At 42.2% G+C, this 14,479-nt stretch overlaps 1 protein-coding gene across 1 annotated transcript in view; it reads right to left on the bottom strand.

Moving 5' to 3' along the window:
* Positions 1 to 5,487, bottom strand: part of LOC143934592 (taste receptor type 1 member 1-like) — a 43,265-nt gene extending 37,778 nt beyond the window's left edge. Inside the window, exon 1 of the mRNA XM_077458340.1 lies at positions 5,238 to 5,487. Within this exon, the coding sequence (XP_077314466.1) occupies positions 5,238 to 5,428 (191 nt within the window). The 5' untranslated portion in view covers positions 5,429 to 5,487. The remainder of the gene's footprint in view (positions 1 to 5,237) is intronic.
* Positions 5,488 to 14,479: the final 8,992 nt, after the last annotated feature.

Below are 14,479 nucleotides of genomic sequence, written 5' to 3'. Positions count from 1 at the left end.
CCTGACAGTTTTTACTGTCACAACTGACACTGAATGCATTGATCAGTAAAGAAATGATCAATGCAATCAGTGACACTGTGACTGGGGGGGGAGGGGGGGATCGGGGGGGGTTTGTGTGCCTGTGTGTACCTACATGTCAGTGTAGTGTTCGTGCAGACTTACTTTTACTCTTCTCCTCGTAGTCCGGTCAAAAAGACCGCCCCGAGGAGAATGACATCACTTCCTCCTTCCTGTGTAAACAATACACAGGGGAGGAAGCTTCTCATTGGCCAGGAGCGATCCAGAGGGGGTGGCCGAAAACCAACGGCCATCCCCTCATCACGGAGCGCTCCTGGACCGAATCGGACCGCCGTAACCAGCGGGAGGGGGTCCGATTGGACCCCCCACCCGCTGGAAGGCAATCACGTAGATGTACGTGATTATGCCTGCCTGTGCCATTGTGCTGACGTACAATGGCAATACGGCGGTCCTCAAGTGGTTAATGTCTAAACCGCTGGCAACAAAAGTCAGTACACCCCTAAGTGAAAATCTCCAAATTGGGCCCAAAGTTTCAATAATTTGTGTGGCCGCCATTATTTTCCAGCACTGCCTTCACCCTCTTGGGCATGGAGGTCACCAGAGCTTCACAGGTCACCACTGGAGTCCTCTTCCCCTCCCCCATGATGACATCACAGAGCTGGTGGATGTTGGTGACCTTCCCCTCCTCCACCTTCCATCTGAGGATGTCCCACAGATGATCAATAGGGTTTAGGTCTGGAGACATGCTTGGCCAGTCCATCACCTTTACCCTCAGCTTCTTTAGCAAGGCAGTGGTGGTGGTGGAGGTGTGTTTGAGGTGGTTATCATGTTGGAATACTGCCCTGCGGTCCAGTCTCTGAAGGGAGGGGATCATGCTCTGCTTCAGTATGTCACAGTACATGTTGGCATTCATGGTCCCCTCAATGATCTGTAGCCCCCCAGTGCCGGCAGCACTCATGCAGCCCCAGACCATGACACCCCCACCACCATGCCTGACTGTAGACAAGACACACTTGTCTTTGTCCTCCTCACCTGGTTGCCCCCACACACGCTTGTCATCATCTGACACCAAATACGTTTATCTTGGTCTCATCAGACCACAGGACATGGTTCCAGTAATCCATCTCCTTAGTCTGCTTGTCTTCAGCAAACTGTTTGTGGTCTTTCTTGTGCATCATCTTTAGAAGAGGCTTCCTTCTGGGATGACAGCCATGCAGACCAATTTGATGCAGTGTGGGGCGTATGGTGTGAGCACTGACAGGCTGACCCCCCCACCCCTACAACCTCTGCAGCAATGCTGGCAGCACTCATACGTCTATTTCCCAAAGACAACCTCTGGATATGATGCTGATCACGTCACCTCAACTTCTTTGGTGGACCATGGCGAGGCCTGTTCTGAGGGGAACCTGTCCTGTTATACCGCTGTATGGTCTTGGCCACCGCGCTGCAGATCAGTTTCAGGGTCTTGGCAATCTTCTTATAGCCTAGGCCAGTGCTTGACAAATTTGCTTGGAATCTAGGAGCCAGCTAAAAAAGTTAGGAGCCAGGTCGGTAATGGCGATCCGGACCTGTCCCTGGCCTGACATGGAGATGAGTGAGGGGAACATAGCGCAGCCCCCCACCTGTCTCCAAGTCATTGCCCATAGCTCTTAGAGGGACATTTTATTTATTTTTTTCAAATGACAATTTTTTTTTTTAATTGCATTTTAGTGTTAATATGAGATCTGAGGTCTCTCTGACCCCCCGGATCTCATATATAAGAGGACCTGTCATGCTTTTTTATATTACAAGGGATTTTTACATTCCTTGTAATAGGAATAAAGTGACACAATTTTTTTTTTTTTTTTTTTTTTAAAGAACAGTGAAAAATATAAAAGTTAAAGTAAGAAAATAAAAATAATTTTAAACGCGCCCTGTCCCGCCCGCATATGAAAGCGGTGTTCAAACCACACATGTGAGGTATCGCCGTGATCGGTAGAGCGAGAGCAATAATTCTAGCCCTAGACCTCCTCTTTAACTCAAAACATGTAACCTGTAGAATTTTTAAACTTCACCTATGGAGATTTTAAAGGGTAAAAGTTTGTCGCCATTCCATGAGTGGGCGCAATTTTGAAGCGTGACATGTTGGGTATCAATTTACTCGGCTTAACATTATCTTTCACAATATAAAAAAAATTGGGCTAACTTTACTGTTGTCTTATTTTTTTAATAAATAAATTATTTTTCCCCAAAAAAGTGCGCTTGTAAGTCCGCTGCGCAAATACAATGTGACAGACAGTTTTGCAACAACCACCATTTTATTCTCTAGGGTGTTAGAATAAAAAATATATATAATGTTTAGGGGTTCTAAATAAAGGAAAGGAGATAGGCAGGCAATAAAACCAGGCAGGGGAAGCTCCATTAGCATTGCTGGTTGTCATACCAACAGCCACCACAAGAGAGCGCCAGATTGCAGAAGGAATCATAGGACCGCAGAAGGCCTCAACTACCGGCCGCCGGCGGAACGGCCTGACGCGATCACGCCGGGGGGTCCACGGAGACAGGATACCCCCAGCTGTGCTGCCCCAGGCGCCAGGTCACTAATTCTAGTCGCAAATGCGACCTGGCGCCCGGGGTTTGTCGAGCCCTGGCCTAGGCCATCTTTATGTAGAGCAGCAATTCTTGTCTTCAGATCCTCAGAGAGTTCTTTGCCATGAGGTGCCATGTTGAACTTCCAGTGACCAGTATGAGAGAGTGAGAGTGATAACACCAAATTTAACACACCTGCTCCCCGTTCACACCTGAGACCTTGTAACACTAACGAGTCACATGACACCGAGGGAGGGAGAAAAGGGCTTATTGGGCCCAATTTGGCCATTTTCATTTAGGGGTGTACTGACTTTTGTTGCCAGCGGTTTAGACATTAACCCCTTGCCAACCGGCTCACGCCGATATACGTCGGCAGAAGGGTGTCACGTACATGCATATTAATGTACCTGTATTTTGCCCTTTAAGACCTGGCATTGTGGGTGAGCGCGCGCCCACTGCGAGCTCTGTGAGTGTGATCGTTGGTCCTGCGATCGTCTCATGGAGAGGAAGAACGGGGAAATGCTGATGTAAACAAGCATTTTCCTATTCTTCCTAGTGACAGGACACTGATCTCTGCTCCCTGTGATCGGGGGCAGTGATCAGTGTCGTGTCACACGTAGCCCCTCCCCCCCACATTTAGAATCACTCCTTAGGACACACTTAACCACTTCAGCACCCCCTAGTGGTTAACCCCTTCACTGGCAGTCACATTTACATAGTAATTAGTGCATTTTTAATAGCACTGATCGCTATATAAATGTGAATGGTCCCAAAGTAGAGCCAAAAGTGTCTGATCTGTCCGCCATAATGTCGCAGTCACAATAAAAATTGCTGATCGCCGCCATCACTAGTAAAAAAAATAAAGAAAATATTAATAAAAATGCTATAAAACTACCCCCTATTTTGTAGACACTATAACTTTTGTGCAAACCAATCAAAATACACTTATTGCGATTTTCTTTTACCAAAAATATGTAGAAGAATACGTATCGGCGTAAACTGAGGGAAAAAATGTTCTTCATATTTTTTTGGGGATATTTCTTATAGCAAAACGTAAAAAATAATGCATTTTTTTCAAAATTGTCGCTCTATTTTTGTTTATAGCGCAAAAAATAAAAAGGGCACTGTGTAGGCATGGGCTGTGTAGGTTTAGGAGATATTTCTTGGACCTACAGGTAAGCCTTAATCTAGGCCTTAATCTAGGCTCACCTGTAGGTCAAAGTGGTCTGTAAGGGTTTACAACCACTTTAACCGGTTCCCGACCGGCGCACGCCGATGTACGTCGGCAGAATGGCACGGGCAGGCATATTGGCGTACAGGTACGTCCAATCTTCAATGCCGCCCTGCCATCGCGAGCACGCTTCCGGCGGCGCGTTCGCGTGCCGGTCGGGACCCCCGTGAGTCCGGTCGCGGGTCCCGCGGACTCGATCGCCGCGGGCATACCCGCGATCGTCTCACGGGATGGCTGAATGGAGGAAATGCTGTGTAAACAGCATTTCCCCATTCTGCCTAGCAACTAGTGACGCTGATCTCTGCTCCATGTGATTGGAGCAGAGATCAGTGTTCACTAAATGAAAGCCCAACCCGCCCACAGTTAGTAACACGCCCCTAGGAACACTTAACCCCTACACTGCCACCCACTGGTTAACCCTTTCACTGCCAGTGTCATTTACACAGGAATCACTGCACTTATATAGCACTGATTGCTGTATAAATGACAATGGTCCCAAAAATGTGTCAAAAATATCCGATGTGTCCGCCATAATGTCGCAGTCACAATAAAAATCGCTGATCGCCGCCATTACTAGTAAAAAAAAAAATAATAAAAAATTATTAATAAAAATGCCATAAAACTATCCCCTATTTTGTAAACGCTATAAAATTGCTGAAAATTGGTCTGGTTATTAAGGGTGTTTAAGTGCCCAGTGGTCAAGTGGTTAATGACATCCCAGTCTAAAGCTGGCCATATACCATACAATTTTCTTATTCAATTTCCTTTAGATTTACCTTCAACTGTGTAGTACAAGGGCCTGCCTGATTGAACACAAGCTGAAAGTGTTCAGATTTGACCTCATATTATATGGTTTTGGTAAATCTAAAGGAAATCTATAGAAGAAAATTGTATAATGTATGGCCAGCCTTAGGCTAGATTCACACCTATGGCATTTTTAGTGCTTTTGCATTTTGCAGATTTGCACTACATTCCATTTAACATGGTTTCCTATGGAACACGTTCAAATCTGCAAAATGCAAAAAGCACTAAAAATGCATTGGTGTGAATCCAGCCTTAGTCAAAGTCCCAGTCAAACATTCCCATAGACACCCTCCTAAACCTTGTGGACGGCCTTCCCAGAAGAGGTGAAGCTGTTATGGCTGCAAAGGGCCAACTCAATATTGAACCCTCCGGACTAAGACTGGGATGCCGTTAAAGGTCATATATATATATGTGTGTGTGTGTGTGTAAGTAAAGACAGGTGTCCCAATACTTTTGACAATATAGTGTGTACAGATCAGACCAAAGTGAGGGACAAATGAGGAGGAAAGAGAGACAGGGGGACTTTGTTCCAAATCAGGGACAGTCCCTCGAAATCAGGGACAGTTGGGAGCTGTGCAGGTTTGTTTTAGGAGGACGGTTTCCCGGCTTCTCTCACCTGTCGCAGTAGTCGAACCTCAGCAGTGAAAACTGCGACGTATCGGCTTTATGAACAGGGAAGAGGCCGCCGATGACGTAATCCCCGGCCAGTCGAAATTCTGATTTATAATTGAAGTTTTGGAAGCACAACGCGACACAAAGGCGGAGAAAGAGAATGAAGAAACAATCCAACTCCGGTACGACCGCCATGGTGCCAATGTCACCGAAGACGATGGTGGCGGGCGAGGAAAGTGGAGCGTCTTCTATTATTAGAGGTATTTGTTCTGCACAGGTGATCGTCTGCTGCGTAAATACATTCCCCACGTCCGCCCACGGGATCTGCGCACACAGCGATTTGTATATATGGGAATATCTCCACCTGTTGTAGCGACAAGAAGATTACCAAAGGGAAAATTTTAAGTGAAATACTAATCTATGTAAATCTGAGCGCGCCTAGTTTAAGTCTGAGCTCTGCCTGGATCAACGGCTGCAATCGTCAAAGTCATTACCGGCGGAGCCGAGGAAAGCCGTATTCAAATGTACATCGCTGGCCAGACAGACGGTAGAGTTACATAAACGTTCACAGAAAAAGAAACGAGAACCATTTACACTCTTACGACACCAATTCAACAGGGTGGGGCCCTTGACGCAGAAATAAACCCAAACGCAAACATTTACAATTATTATTTTTTATTGTATTATTTATATGATTTTTTAATTAATATTTATATTATTATTAGTATATTTTTATTTATTATATTATTTTTTAGATTGTTATTATTATTATTATTAATATTATTTATATTATTATGTACTATATTATTTATATATATATTTTTTATTATTATAAAATGTATATGTTTTTAAATTGTTATTATTATTATTATTATTATTATTTATATTGTTATGTATTATATTATTTATATTATTATTATTATTATTATTTTTATTATAAAATGTATATTCTTTTTTAAATTGTTATTAGTATTTATATTATTATGTATTATATTACTCATATTATTATTAGATATTATTATTTATATTATTATTATTATTCATTATAAAATGTATATATGTTTTTAAATTGTTTTTATTATTAATATTTATATTATTATGTATTTTATTATTATTATTATTATATTTTTATTTATTATATCTTTTATAATATTTTTTAGATTGTTATTATTTATATTATTATGTATTATATTTATATTTATATTATATTTATATTATTTTTAGATATTATTTATATTATTATTGTATTTTTATTTATTATATTATTTATTGTATTTTTAAGATTGTTATTATTATTATTTATATTATTATGTATTATATTATTACTATTATTATTATTATAAAATGTATATTCTTTTTTAAATTGTTATTATTATTATTTATATAATTATTATTATATTATTTATATTATTGATATTATTTATATTATTATTATTATTATTATTATATTATTTATATTATTATTTTTTATTATTATTATTATTATTATTATTATTATTGCAGCCAAGCAATCCTTAGATGTCATGGCTGCATTTGTTTTCTTTTTTTAGGCTCTCTTTCATTCGTTTTCACCTGGTGATCCAGCCACTAAAGTCTTGTTTTTCAACAGAACATTGAGGTTGTAGCAGTTTAAAGGGAGGAGACAAACCATTTACCACTGTCAGGGTGCTTACAATGGTCAGCTTTTATTTATTTATAAATCCTGCTGTCCACAGGTACCCCCTGGGCTCCTCCCTCCAGAGTGAGGGCGCTCTAATACAGGAGGTGTATTACTGGCCAGATCACCAGTTGAAAACAGAGGGAGAAAAAAAGCTTTTAAAGAAGAAAACTAATTCAGCTTAAAATGTCAGGAGGGTGTCCAAGAATGACCTCCCGTGCTTGCACCACCCGCACGCCCCTATGCGGCGTGTACGGGCGGCGCGCTCTGTGTTCGCCAAATCCCCAGGGATCACAGCTGATCATGGAAGTAAACAGAAGCTGGTTATCTGCTTTTTTTTCCCCCTCACGCTGACAGTGTATGGAAAAAAGTAGAAAGCCCCTAACCGGCTTCTGTTACAGGGACATCGGTCCCCTCAGTGCCCAACAGTGCTGCTAATCAGTGCCCACCAGTGCTGCCAATCAGTGCCTGCTAATCAGTGCCTCATCATCAATGTCACTTAACAGTGCCACCTACCAGTCTATTAGTAATGGCGGCGATCTGCGATTTTTATTGTGATTGCGACATTGCGGTGGAGACAACAGACACTTTTGACACTATTTTGGGACCATTGTCATTTATACAGCAATCAGTGCTATAAAAATGCACTGATTACTGTGTAAATGTCACTGGTAGGGAAGGGGTTAAACACTAGGGGGCAATCAAGGGGTTAAGTGTGTCCCAGGGAGTGATTGTAACTGTGGGGGGGAGGGGCTACCGCTCACATGACAGTGATCACCGCTCCTGAAGACAGGGAGTAAGTAGATCTCTGTTATGTCACTAGGCAGAACAGGGAAATGCCTTGTTTATATCTCCCCATTCTGCCGCTCCGTGACACGAACGTGACCACGGCCAGTGGACATCGAGTCCACGGGGCCCGCGGGCACAGTCACACCGTATGCAGTGCGTGCGTGCACCCACTAGCCCCGCAAATTAAAGGGGATGTACAGGCACACCCATTCGCCCACCGCTGCCATTGTGCCAACGTGTAGCAGCGTGCGGCAAGTGGTTAAATACCACCAAAAGAAAGCTCTAATTGTGTGATAAAAATGTCACATGGGTACAGTGTTACATGGCCGTGCAATTGTCATTCAAAGTGTGACAGCGATGAAAATTGGCCTGGGCAGGAGGGGGGGATGAAAGTGCCCAGTAAGCAAGTGTTTAATACCGCTTTGAAGCCCAGCTGTCATGTATGTGGGTTGCTGTCTTGTTTTGGGGTGTGCTTCATTGGCGCCCCCACAATTGTGGCTGAGCTGTCGCTCATGATCAGGAGCCCAGGCCTCTTAAATCACGAGAAAAAAAATGATCCGCACTCCGGTTGTCGCTCTTAAAATGTCTTCATTTTTTAGAATAGCCACAGTGAACAATAGCAGATTAAGTCAGTTGACGCGTTTCAGCCTCTAAGGCCTTAGTCATAAATAGGTTATGACTAAGGCCTTATAGGCCGAAACTCTGTCAACTGACTTAATCTGCGATTGTTCACTGTGGCTATTCTATAAAATGAAGACATTTTAAGAGCGACAACCGGAGTGCAAATCGTTTTTTCCACATCACTCTGCTCAGCCAGGGACTGTGTATGGAGCACCTGGGAGCTCGGCTATCTATGTGGTGTGTGGGTAGTAGGACTGACTTTTCTGTTTATACTCTTGAGTCACGACCCTTTATGCCGAGATTTAAAGCCAATCACTAAGATCTCATATAAGCTTCAGGCCACATGGATATTGGCCGTAGTTTGGGGTGTATTTCCTGCCCGGGAGCCACAGGTGCTGCATACAGGCGCCCATAGAAATCAATGGCTATACGGGGGTGTGCACCAGAATACATGCGCATGCACAAGAAATCTATCATTTTATTGGTCGGATTATTATAACAGCGAGAGACAGAATAACAACAAAAGTATCCAGTATTCCAAAAACTTTATAAATTGATTTGCATTTTAACCACTTGCTTACTGGGCACTTAAACCCCCTTCCTGACCAGACCAATTTTCAGCTTTCGGTGCTCTCACACTTTGAATGACAATTACTCAGTCATGCAACACTGTACCCAAATGGATTTTGTGTCCTTTTTTTCCCACAAATAGAGATTTCTTTTGGTGGTATTTGATCACCTCTGGGGTTTTTATTTTTTGCGCTATAAATGAAAAAAGACCGAAAATTTTGAAAAAAAAAACGCATATTTCTCTGTTTCTGTGATAAAATTTTGCAAATTATAATTTTTTTTTCATAAATTTTGGCCACAATTTATACTGCTACATATCTTTGGTAAAAATAACCCAAATTAGTGGATATTATTTGGTCTTTGTGAAAGTTAGAGAGTCTACAAGCTGTGGTGCGAATCGCACAAAACTGATCACATCTGATGTACTGGTGGCCGATCTCATTTCTTGTGACCCGAACAAGTCAGGAAAGTACAAATACCCCCCAAATTACCCCTTTTTTTGAAAGTAGACATTCCAAGGTATTTACTAAGATGCATGGTGAGGTTTTTGATGTTGTCATCTTTTTCCCACAATTCTTTGCAAAATTAAGATTTTTTTTTCTCACAAAATTTTCAATGTAATAGGTTATTTCTCTCACATGGCATGTGTATACCACAAATGACACCCCAAAATACGTTCTGCTACTCCTCCTGAGTATAACGATACCACATGTGTGAGACTTTTACACAGCCTGGCCACATACAGAGGCCCAATATTGAAATAGCACCATCAGGCGTTCTAGGAGCATAAATTACACATCTCATTTCTCAACCACCTATTACAGTTTTGAAGGCCCTGGAGCACCAGGACAATGGAAATGTCCACAAAGTGACCCCATTTTGGAAAGCTTACACCCCAACGTATAATCTATGAGGCATAATGAGTCGTTTGAATGGTTCATTTTTTTTCCAGAAGTTTTGGGAAAATGTGGAAAAAAAATGAAAACGCATTTTTTTTTTACGCAAAGTTGTCCATTTATAAGATATTTGCAACACATAGCATGTACATAGCAAAAATACCCATCCATGACCCATTCTCAAAGCCCTGGCTGAGGGAAGGAGATTCTCACCCAAGATTTGACATGGTCCCGTCCATTGTTACCTTTGATGCGGTAATTGTCCCCTTAGCAGAAAAACACCCCCAAAGCATAATGTTTCCACCTCCATGTTTCACGGTGGGGGATGGTGTTCTTGGGGACATAGGAAGCATTCCTGAGTTGATGCCGAAGAGTTTGATTTTGGTTTCATCTGACCACAGCACTTTCACCCAGTTCTCCTCTGAATCGTTCATTAGCAAACTTCAGACGGACCTGTAAATGAGCTTTCTTCAAGATTCCAGTCCCTCGCGGTGTAGTGTGATACCGATTGTTCTCTTGGTGACTATGGTCCCAGCAGAGATCATGGAGAAGATTCTCCGGTGTAGTTCTGGGCGGATTCATCACTGTTCTCCTGATCATTGAACCTCCACGAGGTGAGATCTTTGCATGGAGCCCCAGACTGAGAGAGACTGACCGTTACTTTGTGTTTCTTCCATTTGCGACTGTTGTCACCTCTCACCAAGCTGCTTGGCGATGGTTTTGTAGCCCATTCCAGCCTTGTGTAGGTCTCCAATCTTCTCCCCGACATCCTTGGGCAGATCTTTGGTCTCCATGGTGGAGAGATTGGAATCTGATTGTTTGCTTCTGTGGACAGGTGTCTTTTATACGGGTAACAAGCTGAGATTTGGAGCACTCCCTTTAAGAGAGTGCTCCTAATCTCAGCTTGTTACCTGTATAGAAGACACCTGGGAGCCAGAAATCTTGCTGATTGATCGGGGATCAAATACTTATTTCACTCATTAAAATGGAAATCAATTTATAACTTTTTTGAAATGTTGTTTTCTGGATATTTTTCGTATTCTGTCTCTCAGGCCGGGTTCACATCTAGGCGAATAAATTTCAAATGAAAATTGTAAATAAAAAATAATAACATTGCATATACAATCGCTACACAAGTCACATTGCAATTAAATGTTATTAAAAATGACCTTTCCTTTTCAATCTGTAATGTTCTGTAACATGCATTATGGCTGCCTGGAGGAGCTCTGTACACAGACGGTATATACAGAGCGCCCCCCCCACCCAGAAATGTAATTTCTAGCTTGTGTGATTGGCTCACTGATTTTCCCAGAAGTCTGCACTAAGATATTGGTATATAAGTCAGATTTTGGGCATCCCCTGCAACAGAAATGTCATTTTTGGTGAGATTCTCCCAATAGGAAATCACGTGTAAAGGGATGCAGAACCCCGCCACTTTCCTCATTAGAGCCCTGCAAGTGCAGCAGCTGATTGATAATTATAAAGTCACTCTGAATCCCATTTAGTTCGCTCATGGACACAGAGACACAAACAACTATTTCTTCAGAATAACAAAAGGTCAGAATCTGCAACAAAGTTTGTTACAATCCCTGCAGTGTACAGAGACCACCCAACAAAAGTGAAGTTACTCTTTAAGAAACCGGTGCATCGGCGCATGCGGTTTCCCTGTGAGAGCTCAAGGCCAACACAGTCAAGGAGGTCATTGCGGCACTGATAGGTGGCACTGATTGGCAGCACTGATTGACATCAATGATGGGCAGTGATGGGCACTAATAGGCGACACTGCTGGGAACTGTTGGAGCAATTTCTTCAGAATAACAAAAGGTCGGAATCTGCAACAAAGTTTGTTATTCTCAATAAAAGTCGAGTTACTAAATTTCCTCTCTTTCTATACAAAGGGAGGGTGTTCTTGCTTGGAGTTTTTCCAGGTCATGGTCAGCTGCCTCCTCGGGGGTTTTCCTATGTTGTCTGCAAACATTCGATTTGTTTCAGTAAACCAGATACGGCCTCTCTGGGGGGGGGGGGGGGGGGGGTTGTAGACCTTTCCATGCACATTCCTCATCCTCCTCTGCCCAAACTCTTGGCCGAGTTCCTCTCTTCATCCATGATGCGATATCCTTTGGTGGATTCCGGCACGCTGCATTCATCACACTGCAGTCTACTGAGCAGACAAAACGGGAGAGCGCCCACACAATGGCTCGCAATGTTTATTCTCGGCGAGCTGTGTTGGCACCGGACTATGCCAGCTAAGCAGGCCCATAGGACCATGTACAACCAACGCTGCCAATCCCAGATTTGAATGGGCTGCTGTAGCTTTTGTATCTATAAGATAATAAAAGGTGACTAAACCTCACATCTTCCCCTTTTGTAATGTAAGAGGAAACTATAGATAAAAAAGAAGTCACATTGGTGCAATGCATTCAATCCCAACATAAAAAAAAAAAAAATGAAAGCGGTATTAACCACTTAACCAGCCCAAGCCAATTCTGGCACTCCTCTCCTACATGTAAAAATTATAATTTTTTTTCTAGAAAATTACTCAGAACCCCCAAATATTATATATATATTTATTTATTCATTTATTTATTTATTTTTTGTTAGCAGAGACCCTGGGGAATAAAATGGCTGCAGTTGCAACTTTTTATGTCACACTGTATTTGTGCCGCACTTTTTCAAACATGTTTAAATAAAAACACTAAAGTTAGCCTGATTTTTTGTAGAATGCAAAAGATGAAGTTACACCGAGTACATAGATACCTAACATGTCACGCTTTAAAACTGCGCACCCTTGTGGAATGAAGCCAAACTACAGTACCTACAAATCTCCATAGGCGACGTTTTAAAATTTTTTACAGGTTACCAGTTTAGAGTTACAGAGGAGATCTAGGAGTGCTAGAATTATTGCTCTCACTCTAACCATTGTGGCGATCACGTGTGGTTTGAACGCCGTTTATATATACCCTTGCCTTGCTTCTTCTAAAGTGCGGGTGCAGTTTACTTTTTTTTTTTATTGTTTATTTTATTTTTATTTTACACTTTCCCTTTTAATTCATATATTTTTTGTATCACTTTTATTCTTAAAACAAGGAATGTAAACATCCCTTGTAATAGAAATAATTTCCAAATTTTAGAATTTCGAATTCCGAATTTTCGAATTTCCAAAATTTCCAATTTCTGAATTTTGAATTTCCGAAATGCTGAATTTCTGTAATTCCAAAATTTTGAAATTTCTGAAATTCGAAATTTGTAAATTTGAAATTACTCACCCCCGACCATTCCGAGTACTCCTAATTTATCACCACCCTCTGAATTTGCCCTTGTAGCCAGTTTTCAATCCATGTACTCGCCCTATGGTCCATGCCAATGGACCTTATTTTGTACAGTAAACGTTTATGGGGAACTGTGTCAAATGCTTTTGCAAAATCCAGATACACCACATCTACGGGCCTTCCTTTATCTAGATACACCACATCTACGGGCCTTCCTTTATCTAGATACACCACGTCTACGGGTCTTCCTTTATCTAGATACACCACATCTACGGGCCTTCCTTTATCTAGATACACCACGTCTACAGACCTTCCTTTATCCAGATACACCACATCTACGGGCCTTCCTTTATCTAGATACACCACGTCTACGGGCCTTCCTTTATCTAGATACACCACGTCTACGGGCCTTCCTTTATCTAGATACACCACATCTACGGGCCTTCCTTTATCTAGATACACCACGTCTATGGGCCTTCCTTTATCTAGATACACCACGTCTACGGACCTTCCTTTATCTAGATACACCACGTCTACGGGCCTTCCTTTATCCAGATACACCACATCTACGGGCCTTCCTTTATCTAGATACACCACGTCTACGGGCCTTCCTTTATCTAGATACACCACGTCTACGGGCCTTCCTTTATCCAGATACACCACGTCTACGGGCCTTCCTTTATCTAGATACACCACGTCTACAGACCTTCCTTTATCCAGATACACCACGTCTACGGGCCTTCCTTTATCTAGATACACCACATCTACGGGCCTTCCTTTATCTAGATACACCACGTCTACGGGCCTTCCTTTATCTAGATACACCACATCTACGGGCCTTCCTTTATCCAGATACACCACGTCTACGGGCCTTCCTTTATCCAGATACACCACGTCTACGGGCCTTCCTTTATCTAGATACACCACGTCTACGGGCCTTCCTTTATTTAGATACACCACGTCTACGGGCCTTCCTTTATCTAGATACACCACGTCTACGGGCCTTCCTTTATCTAGATACACCACGTCTACGGGCCTTCCTTTATCTAGATACACCACGTCTACGGGCCTTCCTTTATCTAGATACACCACGTCTACGGGCCTTCCTTTATCTAGATACACCACGTCTACGGGCCTTCCTTTATCCAGATACACCACGTCTACAGGCCTTCCTTTATCTAGATACACCACGTCTACGGACCTTCCTTTATCTAGATATACCACGTCTACGGGCCTTCCTTTATCTAGATACACCACGTCTACGGGCCTTCCTTTATCTAGATACACCACATCTACGGGCCTTCCTTTGTCCAGATACACCACGTCTACGGGCCTTCCTTTATCTAGATGGCAACTTACCTCCTCATACATACCTTCCAACTTTTTGAGATGCTTTTTTTTTTTTTTACTGCTATTCCTTTATAGTGGCTTTTGGAATTTACAA

This window comes from Lithobates pipiens, unplaced genomic scaffold (assembly GCF_037356315.1).
Source record: "Lithobates pipiens isolate NorthernLeopardFrog02 unplaced genomic scaffold, aLitPip1_a1.2 Scaffold_27, whole genome shotgun sequence".
NCBI lineage: Eukaryota > Metazoa > Chordata > Amphibia > Anura > Ranidae > Lithobates > Lithobates pipiens.
The sequence above is the reverse complement of the archived record's forward strand: the minus strand, read 5'-3'. Positions and strand labels throughout refer to the sequence as shown.